This window comes from Catharus ustulatus, chromosome 3, assembly GCF_009819885.2.
Source record: "Catharus ustulatus isolate bCatUst1 chromosome 3, bCatUst1.pri.v2, whole genome shotgun sequence".
Taxonomy (NCBI): domain Eukaryota; kingdom Metazoa; phylum Chordata; class Aves; order Passeriformes; family Turdidae; genus Catharus; species Catharus ustulatus.
This window is the reverse complement of record NC_046223.1, coordinates 45456515-45475542: the sequence shown is the minus strand read 5'-3', so window position 1 is coordinate 45475542 and position 19028 is coordinate 45456515. Positions and strand designations below refer to the sequence as shown.

The 19028-nt window shown below is 38.1% G+C and overlaps 1 protein-coding gene across 2 annotated transcripts in view; it reads left to right on the top strand.

The window, feature by feature from the left end:
• PCNX2 (pecanex 2) overlaps positions 1-19028 on the top strand; it is a 155207-nt gene that overhangs the window by 45732 nt on the left and 90447 nt on the right. For both annotated transcript variants that reach the window (XM_033055014.2, XM_033055015.2), the window contains 3 exons: positions 1453-1624; positions 6504-6614; positions 7182-7273. In XM_033055014.2, coding sequence (XP_032910905.1) covers positions 1453-1624; positions 6504-6614; positions 7182-7273 — 375 coding nt within the window. The remainder of the gene's footprint in view (positions 1-1452; positions 1625-6503; positions 6615-7181; positions 7274-19028) is intronic.

Below are 19028 nucleotides of genomic sequence, written 5' to 3'. Positions count from 1 at the left end.
CATAGTTCAAGAGGTAAGACAAGAATGTAACATTATGATAAAACAGACTTTGGTCTGGAGCAAACGTCAGGATATAAAACATAAAGCAGTTGTTAAGGTGCATATTTATTGGTTTCTTTTCTTAAGGCACAGCTTATATTTTACATAAATCAACTAAAGTTTAATAAAGGCCAGAAAGTAATGGTTTAAATTATTTTTCTTTTTAAAATAGTGTTTTTATCTTGATAATTTTCCAGGGATTATTTTGTGAACATGTGTCCTATTTAAACAAAACAAAACAAAAAGCTGTAGTAAAATTGAAATAGATTAAACAGCAAGGATTTGTGTCCCTGGCTTGATTCATATTCCAGAGATGTGAGGCTCAATGTAAGCCCACTAGTTCCCTGTAATCTGCCACCTTGTTAACTGATTGATCCCAAAAGAGAGTACAGATCAGTTAATACCAATCTAACATATGAGCTTGGCTGGTAGCCAAACACAGCCACAGTTTCAAGTCAGTAAGTAGAGTCAAAAAAAGACATGATCTTTTATTATACTCACTTAAATTACGTTTTTCAAATAGGAACAGTTGCATGGCAGCTTTATGCAGGCTAAGTTGGATTCTCTTCACTTTGCTCCTGGCTTTTCACACTCAAGCAATCTTTTGAATTGTCAGTTTAAAATGTCTTAGTTACCCTTAAGCTTGCTACCAGGAGAACTATTAAGGTTCTTCTTAAGTGTCTGTTAGTTTCCCTGGCCTGCAGGCCCACAACAGTGTTTTCTAGGATTAGTGGGAATCGATTGTGTGAGGGACGTGTATGAAAGACGTCAGATGAGATTCCTTCCACATCCTAATTCCTTTGGATCATTGTTTCAAAGTGCCTTATGAGAAGCAGACCAGAAACTACTGATGACTGTCACCCCTTTCAGAAGGCATGCTGATTTGCTGTCAAGTGGTTCAAAGAAACAAAAAAATTAAATTGGTGAAGAAAAATCCATCCCCATTCCTCACACGCTACCAGGGATGTGCTCTATTATATTTTTTTCTTCCTGGGAGTCAATTAAAAATGAAGTTAATTTTATATTTCATAAAGTAAAAAAGAAAGTCAAGCCACCTGAAGCAGATGTTCATTAAAATAAAAGAAATACAGAGAAAAATTATTTTTCTACTGAAAAGAAAGACTCTGACAGATTGAGCTTTTTTTCTCCACAAAAAATGACAACTGGAATTAGTAGCTTTTGAAAAGTCCAGAAGGATAGGTTTTCAAAAGCATAAATGATTGCTGGAGTCAGTCTTAACTGTTCATTGTGCCTTTTGAAAGTCTGGAGAAGATAAAATACCTTGTAACTTTTTTATTACTACTTATTATGTATAAGTCAGTAAAATATTTTGTCTGACCCCTGACCCTCTCTCCAGGTTAATGCAGTAGAAGAATGAATATAAAATTCTAACTTTTTGGTTTTTTCTTCCAGGGACACAATAAAATCATAATCTACAGCAGACCTGTATATTTTTGTATATTGTGTGGCCTTATTTTGCTGCTAGATGCTGGATCTAAAGACACAAATCCTCCTGTTTATACAATGTATGGCCTGAAGCTCTTCTCACCCAGATCTCTCCAGTCAGCCAGAGACCATGTAATAGGTGAGTCAATATTTTTCCTAGGACTGAAAAAAGGAATTAAGTCTGAGCCTATGTTACCCATACTGGCAATCAAATGCAAGTTATGGAGGCACAACTCAAAGTCAAATTGGTAGAAACGTTTGGGATGACTTAAGATGGGGCAGGGGGCTGCTGGCAACCTTCCCTCATGCAAAAGGAGTTCTTAATGAATTGAGGCTCATAGAAATGTCTCTGTAGAAAACTAAAAGTCACTGATGTTATTAACAAAAATCATCATCTGTGAAATGCAGTTAATCTTTATAAGGGCTTGTCTGTGTGGAGCAGTTACTGTAGAATAACTTGAGTTTTAAATTTAATGCATGGAAGCTAATCTATGCCAGTTCCTCAGATGGACATCAATCTTCTGATCATGAAGAAAGTGCTTTATCTTGGTTTAGTTTAATCATACTGTCCATGAGACCAGGTTAGTGTGGAGCAGCCACTGTGCAGTAGCTCTTTCAACCTGTTTCCCTCTAGAATCATGTTGTGGGATTGCTGAGGACATTCAGATATTGCCCCAAGACAGGTCTGATGATCCCTTGACACTAATTTAGAGTGACCACAGCTGACATAACCCTATTCTGTCAGGACACTTCTTCCTGTTGCACACTGCACTTACAGTCTATAACTGTGAGGTTACACCAGCTGAGCCACAGATAAAAGTGCTGGACTGGACTCCCATGAATAATGCAGCACTGTTAAGGTACAAAGTAGGAAATGTGAGGTTTACTGTAAAAGTTGTGAAAATTTCCCAGAAAGCTGTGTTTTAGTGTACCAAAGACTACCTGTTGGTTTGTGAATTTAGAACCAAGAGAACCTACTGTAGCAGAAGAAAAACATTTTTGTGACATAGTGTATGACCTTCGAGGTCTTTGTTCACCTGTGACTGTTATACTTGCTTTTTGCCACACTCAGGTCGGACTTACTGCCTGAAAGGCATACTATTTTTAGGAAAGTCTCCTGGTCCTTAACATGGGTATTATGGCTCCCAGTTCTTCTCACCAGAAAAAGAGGAATGTGAAGAGCTGCATCTCAATTATTTTAATTAACTTCTTTCATTACTTTCCTTTGGTCTCATTTAAGTTTCTCCTTACATCTTATTTTCTCTGTCAAAGGTGAGCAGTAAAAATGCTGATAAATAATTCAGCAAGAGTTGTAGATGACACTTGGGATAGAGATAAATGAAAAACTATAGCAACCAGTATAAGAAAACAAAGTGTGGTTATAAATGTGTTAATTTTGGCTGCTCTCAAAAGAGATGGCAGAGCACGTTCTTGAAGCATGGAGGGGGTGAGGGAGAGAGGAAATACAAGCTCATCTCCCCTGCTGGCATATGTTAAGTGAGAAAGAGAGAAAAAACCTTTTTCCTTTGTTTGTCCCTAGTTCTTATTTTGCTGAGATATATATGGTTTGGTGCTGTGCTTTGGCTATTCCATACTTTGTCTCTATAACTAACTTCTGGCTGCTGTGAATCCTTGTAGTTGTTCACAGTGCAGTGACCTCTGTAAGCCATGGCAGTCTGGCATCCTGTGCCATCTTGCTGCACTTTTAGTGTACATTCTCTTAGGTAATGAAGCCATAGAAGTACTTGGTTTGGGCTATAAAGTAATGAGGGAAGTTGGTCCCTCTGAATACCAATAAAGTCTTACTACTGTCTTGAAGTTCTGCCTATTTGCTAGGTATTTTTTGTATCATTTTATTGACCTGTCATCATATGGTGACTCTTTAGTTATTCATATTTTATTGTGGTATTTGAAATTGGTATGTTTGGCAGTCAAAGAATTTTTGACATTGCTTTGTAAGAACCAAGGAAAAGTGTTTATTTCAAGTGTTTATTATTATAGAAAGCAAAAGCCATGGAAATAATAGAAAGTACCAAAGAGCTGGTGTGATGCCACATATACTCTGGTAAAAGTCTTGAAACAGGGTCATAAAAGAAAATAATTGCAGATTTGTTAGGTGTGTAACCTAATGTACTTATGAAACGTTGTTTTTAACATGTTCATTTATTTTCAGTCTACTTATGATCTGATTCTGTTCCATTTTAGATTGGTGATGATTCTGGTATTTATTTCTATTAGTTGGGGGTTTGTGACTTTAGTTCTGACTGTGGTTTCCATCTTGAATTCCTTATTTCGGTTAATGTTTTTGCTAGATTAACTTATGAAGTGAAAGTAAGGGCACAGACACCCAACCTCAGTCACTGGGAGTTACAGGTGTGGTTATTGACAAAACTAGTTATCCATTTTATATATGATAGTTCTTGTGATTAAACCATTTAAACATTCAGCTGGTAAGTGAAATGATTTGGCAGACATCTCAGAAGACTTAAGAATCAGGAGTGGCAAAATTTTGTGATAGTGAGTCCTCTGCCATCTCCTTTCTAACAGTGACTGAGCTTCTGTCAGGGGAAAAAAGCCTATGGATGTTATGCTCTCCCATGTTCAGGAGTGAAGGAACAAAAGACTGTTTCTCACTGAAATAATGCTTTTTATTTTCCTTGTGGAAAAAAACTGTTTTACTACTCAGATACATAATAAAAAAAAAAAAAAATCTTTTTCTAAATGTCTAAAATGTTTGCAATGTGATGTTACTCTTCTACATTTCTCAAAAGACACAAATTTTCCAAAGTCATAATTTGTGTTTTCCTCTCACATTTATGTGATATGTACTTGATTAGATGAAAACTGCAGTGTTAAATGCAGAAGCTTGTATAACAATCTCTTAGTGGTCCAGCTTTTAAAGGTGTTGTGGGTCTGTATGAAAATGTGTGATGCTTAAAGAAATTCTCTCTAGAATTAATAATGCAATTTCAAAGGATTAATCGGTTACTTTTACTGTCTGCTTCCCACAAGGGGAACTGCTGCTCCTAAATTCAATCCTTTTGTAGCAGCTGTTTATTTTCCTGTCTGGTGTGCTCCTTGGTGCAGGATGAGATAAACTAAGCTGCCTTAGCTAAAGAAGTTGCTAGGGTTTTTCAAGGTATTAATGGAGAGTGGGTGAGGTGAGGACAGTCTTATGGTCAATTAAATTTTCCCTCCTTGTTTATATTTGTGTCTATATATCATGGTGTAATGTCAACTCTTTAATCCCATCCTTCTTTCCATTCTCCTATTCCACTTTTTCTGAGGTTGCTACAGCAAAGGCAACGATTTGGGCTGTAAGTCAGTAGTCTAAGATGACTTCTGGCAGTTCTGCAAGTCCTTTGCCTAAGGAACAATATCTCCTGAGAGTTTCAACAGTGTGTTTTTGGGATATTTAATCCATGGTGGGTCCACATGGCATGCTGAGCAGTTATTCTGTCATGCCATTGCCTGTCTTCATGAGTGGTCCTTGCTTGGCTTGGCATGACTTGGTGGAATATCTAAAAATGTGCAGAGTAATAGAGGAAGAGGAATTTAATACTGGCATTTGTATGTAAAAGACGGAGAAGAGAGCATTTCCTCATTTTCTTAGATATGGATAATTTGTGCCAGTAGTGGGAAGTGGTGTTGAAGGTGCACTGTGAATCCAAGTACATTTAAGCGAGTGCTGTCTGTATTTAACACTTGAGCATGTTGTTTTCTCTCCTGTGTTGGACTCAGCAAGCTTTACAATGTTAGATAGCAGTAACATATAATACTGTAAAGATAAAAGCTGTCAGATCAAACTTGGTGCATTGTTTCCTCTTAGCACAAGATGCCTTAGTAAGATGAGCTGGTAGATGTGAAACTAGCATTCAGCAAATAGCAGAAATTCTTTTGTTTCTTTCTCAAAAATCTGACCAGGGGAATGGAAGTTGTACTAGTGATTTGTTTAATTTCCTTTTTATGAGAATGAATAGGAGGAAACTGCAGTCTTCCTAGGATCGAAAGTAACAAAGACATACTTGTTTATAAGGAAAAGTGGCTGACACATCTCTCTCTGCCATGCAGAACATTGTGGTACTAATACAGTGAAACAGTAAGAATATGAATATGATTAAATGGGTGTGTATCCTTGACCATTTACACTTAGGTCAAGTGTGTGTTTAGAAGCTTTGCTAGCCTTGCTAAGCCTTGCTTAGCATTTTCTGTGGTGGAGCCAAGAGTGAGTTAATGGGGAGGAGGACTGCTGGAAGACTAAGGCTAGCAGCATGATTACCTGAATTGTGACTCCTACTTTTCCTTATCTGTGAGACAGCCATTAAAATTAGCATTTCAGTTCAGAAAGAGAGTATGTAAAGCTGTAAAGACTGGGGTTTACCCCTGATTTTCTGTCCTGTTTTTAATGTTCTTTCACTACTGTGAAGTTAAAATCAATTTTTCTGGAAACTGGCAGAATATTCTGGGGAAGCTTCACTACAGGTTTCTCCCATTTTTAGGGGCTGCTATAAGTGTCTGCTCTTGATTGCTGGGAGAGGCAGGATATTGTCATAGCCAAGATATTTCAGATCTTAGCCATTAAAATATTTTTGTCTGTTTATATTGAATTGTTACAGCTCTTGTTGAACCATTTTAGATTCAAGGAAGAAGTTCCAAAGTCTGTAAATTAAAATTTCTCTACTTTGAAAGGAACAAATATAAGCTTGAAAGTATTTGAGAAGTAGTAAGGAGACTATTTAATGCTTGTTTTTCTGCCACTGTTTTTAATCCAAAATCAATCTTGAGGTTAACTCTGAGCTTTAGTTTCTTATGTGTAAAATAACATTATTGATTTTGAATACATGAGAAGGAAAGTGTAATCATTGCTGCTAAGGTTAAGGTATGCTCACTTGAATAATCTTCAGAATTTATTGCAATGATTTCTTATTCTGCTGTCATGCATATTTCTTTATTTTCCATACATTGGATGTGTGACTGTGCTCTAAAATACATCTTTTTTTTTTTTTTTTCCTCCTTAGTGTTTTTATATTGCTTTCCTGCAATTTCTCTTCTTGGACTTTTCCCTCAGATCAATACCTTCTGCATTTATCTTTTGGAACAAATAGATATGTTGCTTTTTGGTGGTTCTGGTAAGTAGCCATCTGCAGCCTGAGCTATCCCTTTCTGGTTTTATAATCTCAAATTGAAATATATTATTGCATGTTACATAGCACAGTACATATTAAAGCTCAGACAGCTACTGCTGTTGATCTAACAGTGGGGTGAATACTTATAAAGGCCACTTGATTAGATTTATTTTTGCTTTTGAGAAGTTGTATACAAGTTTTCAAAGCTATAGGTTGCAGATTATGCTTGATACCAAAGAGCTCTTTCCTAGCATGTGTGATGTGAATCTTTATTTATTAAAAAAGAAAAACCTTTAACTTTATTTTACTGTTAACATCTAGGAAAAAAATTACATTCTTCTGCAGAAAGGCATATTGACAAGTTATTTGATGTGTGATAATTTTTTGGGTGTTATTTCAGTCAGAGATTAAAGAAGGCCCTTGAGAGATTTTTTGTTGGTGGTGGGTTCTTTTGTTTTTCATTATAGCTTAAGTAGCAGGAAAGATTGAGATGCATCTACTCTGTCATCTTAGTTTGGGTCAGAAACAAAGTTCCTCTTTTTTCCCATTTACCATATGTCTCTATTTCAGCTGCTGCTGGGCTCGTATCTGCATTGTACAGCATTTCCCGAAGCTTTGTTGTTCTGATTGTCCTATATGCCTTCTGCTTCAGTGCAGTGAAGGTAAGCTGGAAAAACAATACTGAAACAATTCAAAATTGCAAGCTGGAAATTGATGTAATCTAGGGAGACTAGCATTGTTTCGTCCTACATCATTGTTGCTTATCAAGATAAGCTTTGCAAGCTACGCTTCAGTTTCTGCATGTTAGTTACACTGAAATAGACCAAAACTGTAGCAGAAATTTTGAGGTAAATATATATCTAATACCTGTGATTATTTGCCTCTTATATGTATCAGTCTGAAATGATCCATTCTACAATCATAAATAGCAGTCTTGACTTAAAAAGCTGCAGTCTCTGTTGGCCTGCATAGCCAGACCAGATTTGCTCATAATTCCTAGTAAGGCTTTTGCTGTTCCTTCATAAGAATATGCCTAAGAACTTAAATGTTGAGCAGACCAGTGGATCATCTAAGTGTCTGCATCCACAGGGAAATGAAATTTAGGAATTTAAGGCAAGCCAGATGACTGGGGGTTTGCCACTTTTTTCCCTAATATCCCACAATTATTGCGCTAGGGATGTTGGAAAGTGTGCTTCTATCATTTAGCGTCTGTGGACTTGTCTATGAATTTGTCAAGTCGCCTCCTGAATGTGCTGGTCCTCTCTGACTCCATAGCTTTGTGCCAACAAATACTAGATGTTCACTTGCAAACAGTGCTCTCCTTCATTGGTTTGAAGCTGATCTGCTACATTCACCAGGTCTTCCTGATGCCTAGTATTGTAGGACTTGTGGAAAACCTGGTCTGCATTCTTTTCATCTGCTGCCTTTACAGTTTTGCAGGCATCAGATATATCCCCCTCAGCCATCTGTTTAAACTGAAGAGTCCCAGCCTTTCTTGTGTCTCCCTCTAAAGCACCTGCTTTCTCAGACGTCGGTCAGTTAGTGACCCTACTCTCTGCTTTTTCTTGCTGTGCTGCTAATTTCAGATGTGGAGAGTCAGTTGTGTATGGTGCTCAGGATGCAGGTGTGCCATAGCTCTCTGTGATGGCATAGGATTTATTCCCTTTCCAGTGATGCCCAGTTTTGGGCAATATTCAATCTAAAGCTTTTTTTAAGTGATTTTTAAATTTTAAAAAAATTATTTCTATTTTAATGTGTAGTGCCCATGTCCTCTGTATGAGACATTTAAAAAAATGGCAATGAAATTTTGTCTGCCTTCAGGTGGTTGGCTGTAAAATTCCCAGTGAACACAGCAAGACCAGGGTTTCGTGTTAGACTTGTAAGAAAATTTACTCTATAAGGGACAGCCTTTTGGCAGTGTTTCGTTGAGGGCTGCATGCTGTCAGTGTCCGTGCTGGGGTGCAGCAGGATGAACTGTGGTTGACAAGCTGCCCTTGACATCTTGTGGACACATGTCAGAAGAAGCTTTGTGGTGGCACATGCACAGCACACACGGAGAACCCAATATGAGATTCTCCAACTGCCAAGGATGTATCATGTCAGCACCCAGGCTGGTGATTTACACAGATGAGAGTGGCAGTCAGGTGTTCTTTTAAGGGAATTCTTTTGGGAACATCAGCATTTCTATAGTGGCTTTCAACAATTTTCACTTGAAATTTTGAATAGGAACCTTAAGTCAAAGAAGGACAATTATAATGCCTTAATGGTTACTTGCAGATGATCAGAGCTGGCTGTGTTCTTAACCACTCCCAATAGTAAGGTAAAATGTGTTAAACACATTTGGTGGCTTGAGTCCTTGCAAAATAAATTACAGCAACTCAGCTGCTGTGTTAAGATGCTTGAAATTAAGTGTCTTTGAACATGTGGTGTTCTCCCAGAGAATCTCCTGTCACCTGGCTCACCCAGTTTATCAGTTATATTAGTTAGACCTGACCCAGCTGTGTGATTGATGCTACAAAGTTTAACTACTGCTTGTGCAGTTTCCTGCAAAAGGAGCCAATGTTCCTACTGCTGTTTTTCTGGCTATATTAAAAATTTGGAAATTGGCTGCTGGGATGGAGAAGGAGGCCCTCCTTAAAGAAGAACAGAGGGAGAAAATAGATAAAGGCAGGAGTTAAACTACTATTAAACAGGCAAAAACCTGGAGATTGATTTATTTTTTTTTTCTTCCTTAGATTAGCAGAGGGTGATTCAGTAGTTGAAGTTATGGATACTTCAAAAATGTTTTTTGTAAACGGTAGGGAAAAAAGCCACTTAAAATAGTCTACATACTCTTTTCTTAGCATAATACTTTAAATTACAGCATGCAGGTGGCTTTGTAGATAAGCAATCTCATTGTGGATTAGGCTTCAAACTGCTTAGAAATATGCTTTTAATGCTACCTTGAAGTTGAGTGCTGTGAAAGATTTACAAGATATCTGTTGTAAATTACTAATATTAAGTTCAGACTTTCTGTTCACACAGAAGTTAGAGTTAATTTGAATTTTAATGGCACTATTCTTGTAAAGGCACTTTTGAGAAGGTTAATTTAAAGCATGTAAAGATGATTCCTCTTGCTTTAGCACATAATCTCAGTCTATCAGGATGCTTGAAATTTCATAAATTTTTTCTTCTAGAAGTTATGAAATAAGCACTTGTGTTAAACCTCCTTGTTCTTCAGTCGAGTCCAGAGATTTTTATTTTGAACTGATTTCTGTTGCAAAAGAATGATTATTTGGTTGATGGAGGAAGTGTAGGAATGGGCTTAATTTGATCCTGAATAGGGCCCACTGTGAAAGGTGGTCTAATATCTCTGTAAGTAACTTGAACTGTTTTGATAAGTAGGGAGCAGCAATCTGTGATCTTAGTCAAATGAAGATTTTAATTTTTGGTGTGCTAGAAATTGTAGAGTTTAACTCAAAACTGAGCAAATGCTGTAGTCTGTTTCACTAAGGTGTTTGCACAACAGTGGGAATGTGGTTTTCTTTAAGCTAAAAGGAACATCTCTTCCATACTTGCATTGATAACTGTTATTTATTATTTTTTTAGTCTTATTTTATTCTGTTCACTTTTGGTCAGTTTGCCAGAACCAACTGAGCAGAATTTTCAATAATTATGGAGGTCAAAAAAAAATAAAAATCACCATAATCAAAATTTTTCAGGGAAACATGATAGATTCCATTTGGCAGAGGACTTCTGGGTTGCAAAGCATATTTTTTGGCTGAAATGTAGCATCCTCAAATGTCAACTCTGTTTATTGGCAGAACATCTTATAGCTCAGCAGGTGTAACTACCAGAGTTCTATTTCCTGAAATAAATTGCAGAGGAGAATGGATCTCTTAAGTGATTTTGTGCTTTTTGCTGGTGAACAATTGCTCACATCAAATGCCCAGCCTGAAGAACATTCCAGGGGTATCAGGCTTGATTCTCTCCTTCCTTAAGTGGTTGATGTGTTCTAGTTATAATCTTGCGGAATTAAATAATTTAACCTGCTTTCTCTGTGCACATTAATTATTCTGAAAGGAAATATATTACTCTGGAAGAAGTTAATTGGAAGAATAATTAATTTGCCATATTATTTTCCTTTATATTAAAGTGAAACCAGTTTTTATTTTATAATAAATTTGTGTTCTTAAGTGAGTTTTTCATGTTCTTTTTTGGAGTATAAGCTGTATATACACACAATAGTTTGATTTAGTTGTGCTCAGATTTTGAAATTCATTTAGAATAGCAAATTCACAGTGATTAATTGTTTGCTCTAGAACTTCAGTTTAGAAAATTACGAAGTAGGAATTGTTTTGGGGCGTGTCCACAGAACAGTGTAAGTACTCAAGGTAACTTTCAGCATGTGAATATAAGCTCTGAAAAATGAGACTAGCAGGCCTTTGCTGAAGTACTGTGCCTTGTCCAGACTGATTTTGCTGTTGAATTGTGTTTTACAAGACCAACTGAGAGCCTTTATGAAAAAGCAGCTGTGGTATAGACTTTCATTTAACTTACATCTAAGTAAGTTTAACTTAACAGTTAATAAGTCTCATGGATTTTCATTCAGGTAAGTTGCCTGAGGAAAATTACACAGTATTCTCTGTTGAGAGTTCATCCTGAGACCTACAGACAAGGTTTGGCATGTCTGACAAGTTTATCTGGCCCTGTCACTTTCTGAGTGACCTTGCAGTGCCTTTGCCGTCACATGACCAGAAATATTTCTCTCATGGCTAAAATGCACATAGCTCCTAAAAAAGGATGGATGGATCTGTAGTCTTGTGGGAACAGTGAGGGTGTGGGTTGGGTCAGGTGTCAGGCTGCTGACATGTCCCATCACAGCCCTTGATCAGAAGCACATGACATGTTTTGAGGAGTGGCTGCACACTGCTCACCTACCACACCTGGGGTGTGTATGTGGGCAAATGTGCACTTTCACACAACTAAAATAAGGCACAGACTGTCACCAGGGCAGGCACAAACTCTTTGCAAGATGACAATACTTGTGTATGCGCTGTGTAACTTGGACACGTGGAGGAGAAAAAGAAATGAGTTGTTCAGAGGTGACTGGGAAGCAAATGGGTCCCAGCTGCTGTGGCCAGGCAATGGCTCCTGTCCTCGTAGTGCTTCTGAGCAGCTTTGCCCTTGCTTGATATTGGTGTGAAAGAGCTGTGAGTCTGCAGCTTGTCAGGACCACCTCTCATGGTGCTACTGCTGGGATGATCAGTTTTCGTTTTCTGTAAAGCTGTCACATAAAAAGGAAACCCCAAATTGTTCACAGTGGGAAGTACAGAGCATTGCATCTGAAATTACAGCAGATAATTTCTCCATAAAAACCATGAGCACAGAATAGATGGTCTCTGTGTGAGACCTTGAGGACTGATGGGCTGGACACTACTTATCATTGCTGTGAGTGAAAGCAGCATATTGTCAGTGGAACTGGTTTACAAGTCTGTCTGCCCTGGCTGGTGCAGAAGTTGTTCCCTGTGATAATGGTGTGAAGTCACATGAATAGATTTCACTTGTGCTATCCCAGTGATGCAAAGGTGACTTGGTTACAGCTTTGAGGTACTGTAGAACATCTCTTCATAACTCTTAGCCCATGACACATTTGTATCATGAGTGATGGGACACCAGTTGCTTATCCATCCTTGCATACAACAATACTTTAAGCCTGGTTTCAGGCGAGTACATAGGCAGATGTCTTAGATTCTGAATTGCAAAAACTTGAGTTTCTCCTGCTTGCTTTGAAATTTTTTGTATCCCAGACGTCTATTTAATGATGTCATCACTCCTTATTCCAGTTCTTTCCAGGTCCCCTATGAACTTTCATTTACTTTTGCTTAATACAAAGCTCTTAATCCTAAGCATCATCTTTGTTATTCATTCCTTGGATTCTTACATCCAATAGCAGCAATTTTTCGGCTCAGTGCTTTTTTTTGAAAGTAGTGAGTACTCTGGGGTAACTGAGCTTAGTTTAACATTACCCAAGTTCACTTCAGCCTGGCTTTATTTTTTGATCTCATCTTCAATCTTGCGGTCTTGAACAGAAATTGGCACCTTAGCTTTGATATATGAGAGAGTTTTCCCTTTTTCCAGGAGGAGGTGTTCTTATTTTTCAGATATTGCATCCATCAGATTGAAGACATGGGAATTTCTGTGCCATCTTTTTCACTTGACTAGAATTTAATGATGTACTGATTTTTGTCTCCTGCTCCATCTGTTTTGTGGTCTGTGCCCAAATATTTAAGAGATGTTTTAAAAAAAGTCAGGTATGCCCTCTTATTAGAAATATTTGCTCTGGAATTTAGCCATCCTGGTATCAGTCTTTAGCATTCCAGTGTTCCAAGGTTTTGCTGTGGGGCAGAAGAGCACACCCCTGAATGTTTCTGGAATCAATCAGTCCTTGTCTTCTGCCTTCTGTTCATATCAGTTGGTTTGGATTTGAAATGTATCCAGAACCAGTTAATTACTTGTCATCCAGATTTTATTTTTTTTTGTATGGAACTTGCAGTTTATCTTAATCAGCCTGGGGAAAAAATATCAGATTTTTGGACTTGAGTCAGAAAAATTAAACTGATGTGAATGTATTAATATGTGGCACACCAGCTTTTTCCATCTCCGTGTAAATGTATATTTTTAAAAATGTAAGTTACATAGTTTCTGTTAACTCATACCTGAAGAAAGTACTTTCTGGTGGCTTATTTATTGCTTCAGTGGACAGTTACTAAAAATCCTCTGTGGATTTTAAACTGTTCTCAGCTCACATTGATGTAGTTTGTTTTGTTTAATGAGTTTGAAACTCATTAATCAGAATAACAATGCTTCTTGCTTCCTGTCTTCAGTGATGCAGTCTTCATCCATGTACTAATAATTTTGAAATATTTGTCTTAGGGTTTTATCATGGGAAAGACTTGCGAGCATACATCTCCCTCAATCTGCTAAGACTACCCAAATAAATTTCAAGACAGCAGTGAATAGGATCATGTGTATAGGCAGAATTCCTGGATGTGTGACCAAAAATAGAAGTATAATATTATTGGACCGCTTTACTTCTGCTACATAGAATACTCTGTCCTTTTGGGGGTTTTGGAGGCAGTATTTTTCCAATTTAGAGACCCCTGAGGTTCAAGCAGGAGCTGTTAGGGATGTTAATTTTGGAGATTATTCCTAGATACCATGCCTTTCAGTAAGTGAAGTTTGCAGCCATAGTCAAGTCTGGCCCTGTAGACATAACTTCAATAGTATGGTCTTAGTTTTCTGAGTATAATAACTTATTTTCCAGATAGAAAAAAGAAATTATGCCTGTGGAATCTGACATGGCCCAGGGTTGCTCTCACTGTATGTCACTTTACAAGAATGTAGAAATCTGCACTATTCTTTAGGATAAACTTACCATTATGTGAAACAGTAGCATCCATGCTTCCTGCTTGAAGCTGCTGCTCATCTTACTTTTTAGTCAAGGCATTCCAGTCACAGACTGGGATCCTGTTGTGTATCATGGTGTGTGTAAACACACATGAACACCCCTGTATCAATCCAGTCGTTATGGGTTTTAAATTTCAGCAGTGAAAATAGAGTCCAACGTATCAGCAAACGCAGAGAAAGAGGGCCAAGGTTACATGGAGTGGGCAGTGATACTTGTATTCTGGTAATTTATCGCTTATCACATTTTTTGGAAATCATCTGGCAAAGTAATGCTTTGTTTTCCATGGATGACGGGAAGATAAGCTGGTGGGCATCTCTTCCTAGAATTTGTGTTTAATATGGGTAACATGAGGCTCAGTAATTCAAATGTTTTGAGTTCACTGAAAAGGAGTATCCTCGTTAATGTGTTTAGCTTATAGTTAACCTTGTTGTAGTGATTTTGGTTTGCTAATTTGAGATTTCTCAGCCAATGTACCAATTTACGTGATGGGTTTAGTGTTGGCTAAATTGCCAGTGCACCCACTAGAATTGTTTACTCATTTTTTGTTGTGAGATAGGGTTAGGAGGGAGGTAAAGCAAACTTCAACTTTGAAGGATGTAAAGAAAAAACCTTATTAACATAAAAAAAAAAAAAAAAAAGAATCAGAATAAAACTTTCCGATCACTTCTCCTCCCTGCTACACTCTCTTTTTTCACATTGACAACATACAGAAATAAATTAGTCAGTTTACCATCTCTAAAATAGTCTTTTTCTGATTTACTTAGGGAGAGGAGTCTCTTTCGTTATTCTATGGAGACTTCTCTACAAGAAAACAGTCTTTTCATGGCTTCAGTTTCCATGAATAGCAGTTTTTTGGGAATCTTCTGCAATCGTGAAGTCCCTCCCATTTTTACAGCCTTCCCATAGCTGAGTTCAAGGGTTATGTCAACTTACGGGGTACTATTTTAAGGGTGAACTGTTTAAAATAAAGGTTTTCTTCATCTACCTCGGAGATTATCTTCATTTTTTGGGACAGAGGTCGTCGTCCTCTTCCCTGAGGGCAAATGTTCTTCATCACTCTTTCTCTTTGTTCAAACTTCTTATCAATTCACAACTACTTCAGTATCTGCTTGTTCAGTATGAATATCTTTGCTCATACCTATGGTTAGAATGCTTCATCTCCCCAAATGCATTCTATGAGTTATAGGGAAAAGAGGCTGACGTATCAATCATATCTTCTCTCTAGCCTTATAAGAGGATTTTAGCTTAAGAGTCAGGCATTTTCATCAATCTCTGTCATCTGGGACTTGACTTCTATTTCATTGACTTAGGTGTCTTTCTGTAGTTCTGTGTGTGTCTCCACTCTACCTTTTTGTCGCACTCGAGAGAGGATTGAAGGTTTGCAAGTCTCGTCTGTGCACTGAAAGAGTAAATATTTTGCTCAAGGCCTGCAGATGGTCACGAGATCCCTGCCGGGTCATGGCCGGAGCTGTTTATGGTGGAGAATTTTTCGGTGGCCGTGCTGGGGGGGGAAGCTAGGATCTTTGTAGCTAGGCTAGGGCCCAGCAATAGCATTCTCAGGTCGACGGCTCCCTCTGTTTGGTAGTTTTTGTTGAAAATTAGTAGTGGTGGCATTTCACTCCTGGCCATGCTGGGGAAGAGCCTGGCCTGGCCAGCGCTGCAGCAGAGGCAGGGCCTGGCTTGGCCCGGCCCCTCCAGGCCTGTAGGCTTCACAGGGCCTGGTCCGGCCCAGCCAGGCCTACCTGTTGCCTCTTCTGAGGCCGGAAGGGAAAGAGAGATTCCTGGGGTTTTTTTGTTTTAAAATGTGTGTTCACAGAGATGTGTTTGGCTTTCTCAGTGGTTTAACAGGTTGTCAGTTCTCAAAACCAATCACTGATTGGTTTTTGTTAGACACAGAGGAAGCTCTTAACAGCTCCTCTCAGAAAAGTCACTCCTGAGGGCAACTTCTTCCCTCCTCACTAAATGTCAAATGTGCAAAACTGGCACACTTGCAGAGAACAAGTTCTTACTATTTTTTCCTATTTTGAGGGGCGAGGAGGGTTCAATTGTCAATCTCTTTCAGAAAGTCAGTGTTTTTAGATGTTCAGAAATAGGATGGTAGTATTTATTTCCATCTTTACTATCACATGTGGAATGGTTGACTGTCAGCCTTTCCTGCTTGTTGCTTGATATGTGAGCAATGACACAGATCCATGATGAAGCAGCAGTGTGGGAGTAAGGAGAAAGACCCAAGAAAGTTTGATTGAATTGCACAAGGGACAATGTGACTTGTAAAGGTCCATTCCAACCCAAACCATTTTCTGATTCTGTAAATAGTGATGAAATCATGAGAGTGGAAAACCAGGTGTGTGAGGACAGCTGGAGTTTGTCTCCATGTTTAAAAATCTACCCACTGTGCCAACACCTTCACCTTCAATGATGCTGTCACTGCAACAGTCTGCAAAGTCACTGATGAGTTGATAGGAATACTCTGAAATAAAAAAAACCCAAAAAACAAAACAAAAAAAAACAACCAAAAACCCCCCAAAAACAGAAAAAGTAACAAGAATTTCTACTTAGCATACTTGGTTCTCTGTTCAGAGCACTTTTTGTCTCTGGAGAAGAACATGTGATTTATTTGAGCATATCTTTGAAAGATAAATGTGTTACATGTAGGGGTTTTTTTAGGAGAAGAAAGAAGTAAAAAGGATAAATAATGTAGGACAGAAAACTACTAACACTACTTTTAAAAAATACGTTTGCCTTTCCACCTCTAGCAGTGGTAAAAGGCTCATAAGTTCAAAGACACCTTTATCTTCCCCTTTAGTGGATTGTTTTGGGATTAGGTAATTCTGTGGTTGGAATGGAACATCTCCACTCCCACCACTGGGTCTGTTGTAACTCATGGCTTTCATCCTTAACCCTGTAAATCTGTTTCACTTGTTTTGAAAATGACTACGTGAGTGTCTGCATCAAAGCCAAAACCGTCTGAAAGCACTACTTGTCACCTCAACCCAGTGAGGTAAACTAGGAAGTGAAAGTCCCTGTCTAGTATGACAGATAATACCAGCTTCCAAGAGTAAAACCTGTCATTCCTGTTTACCCACGGAGAAGAATCATTGTTCAATTATCAACGATATTGGTTTTTTTGTTGCTTTGTTGTTGGTTTTTTTCTTAATTTAAAGCTACCAGGCATCATTCGTGGGGGAGGAAAATGACAAAATGGAAGAGGGTACATCACACTGATATTGGAGAAATGACACTTTTGTTCATTTTCATCTTTTCTACAACATTGTGTAGCGATTTTCTGGAAAATCCTGTTCTCTAGGCACATAGAAAATATTAATGCCTGTCCTACATGCTTGCTTGGCTCCCTGATGTCTGAGTTTTGAGGGACAGTCACAGTTTGGACCTGGAACACAGGCCACACAGAAGCTATGTGTAACATGCGGAAAATATGGAAATAGAGTTCCTTAGATATTAACGTGGGGATTCAGCTGTGTACAGCTTTATAGTAGGAAGAGGATTGAATGATTCTTCAAACTGGCTACTGATAAATTTCAATATCAGGAATATTGCCTGACTCTTGATAGTATTTTGTTTTCAAAATAATTTGCAGGACCAAGGGGCAGTCATGTTCTAGAAGCTTCTGGGAGGATCTGTACACAGCTGAATTGCCCTGAAAATGCAAAGGATGTTTGGATAGCCTGTGATTTGGCAATTTTTAAAACGTTTTGGTTTCAGTTAATTTTCTTCAGTGTTTTAAAGAATATGAGTTGAATATAACAGGAGGCTAAGCATGGGCAAAGCTAATAAAAAATATATATTTGGCCCCAAAACTGGGAACAATGAAATAAAAGAGTAGGATTGTATGGTAAAGTTTAAATTGTCAAATAAATGGTGCTGGGTTCTTTCAGTAACAGCATGTGACTCTCTCTTTTGTTTATAATTACTGTTTTGGGTGGGATCCTTTGATAGAACCACACTCTTCTGTCTTTTATCTTTGTGATGCTAAGTAGTATGATGAGGGGAAGATGATTCTTGGAATTAAAATTTCACCTTTTTTGTACTACTCTTAGGATAATGAGAATTTCAGAGTTAAATTGCAAAATTTCATACTGCAATGGGTTAGATGTTTGGCACTTAAAAGAAAATCAGTTTGTCTTCAGTATTCATTGTGCCTGGAAGAAATGGAGTGTTTCCTAGCATGCTAAGATATATGCACATAACTGGGCAAAATAAGGCTAATAAACCTGCCTTATGTTCTGAAAATATTGGTGCTGTACTAAATACTGAGTTTTTAAAGCAAGAGATAACTGTGCAGAAGTGTTGTTTGCACTAACCTGAAGTTTCGCAGATCCCACAAGCATAAGAAGCATTGCTTCTTAAAACCTGTCCAGAAAGTGCTCTGGTGCCAGGATCTGGTGAGTTAACGTTTGGTTGATCAGGTAGAAGTTATGTGGAGGCAAGGAACACAATTAGTACGTGAAATGGCTGTGGATTTGTTTCAAGTTTCTTTGTCTCTCACAGGTGAAATTTGTGTTCCTCACAAATAGGACACACAAGTATGTCTTAGGATCCCTAATTTGTACCTGAGGATGTCACAGATAAAGCTAATCTTGATAAGTGTTCCTTAAGCTTTATATTCCTTGTCTTATTCTTTCTAGCTAGTTTTAGCTGTTAGTCACCCAGAGAGAGCTTCTCATCTCAGTTATGTCTCTTGTTTCCCTGCTCAGGGATGTCACTCCCAGTGGCTAGCACTCTCCCTCTCTGCTGTGTTAGCAACCAGAATGGGTGCAATGCACAAGGCAGCAGAAAGATGTCTGAAAGAAACTCTGCTGCCTGATCTACGTGTTACTGTCATTTGTTACGTGCAGTCTGGCTACAGGTCAAGTAGCAGCACATCAATTTAGCATGTAGATAAATACACTGCACTTGATTTCACTCGAATCTCATTTTAATGAGAGTTTTCCTCTAACATTTCATTG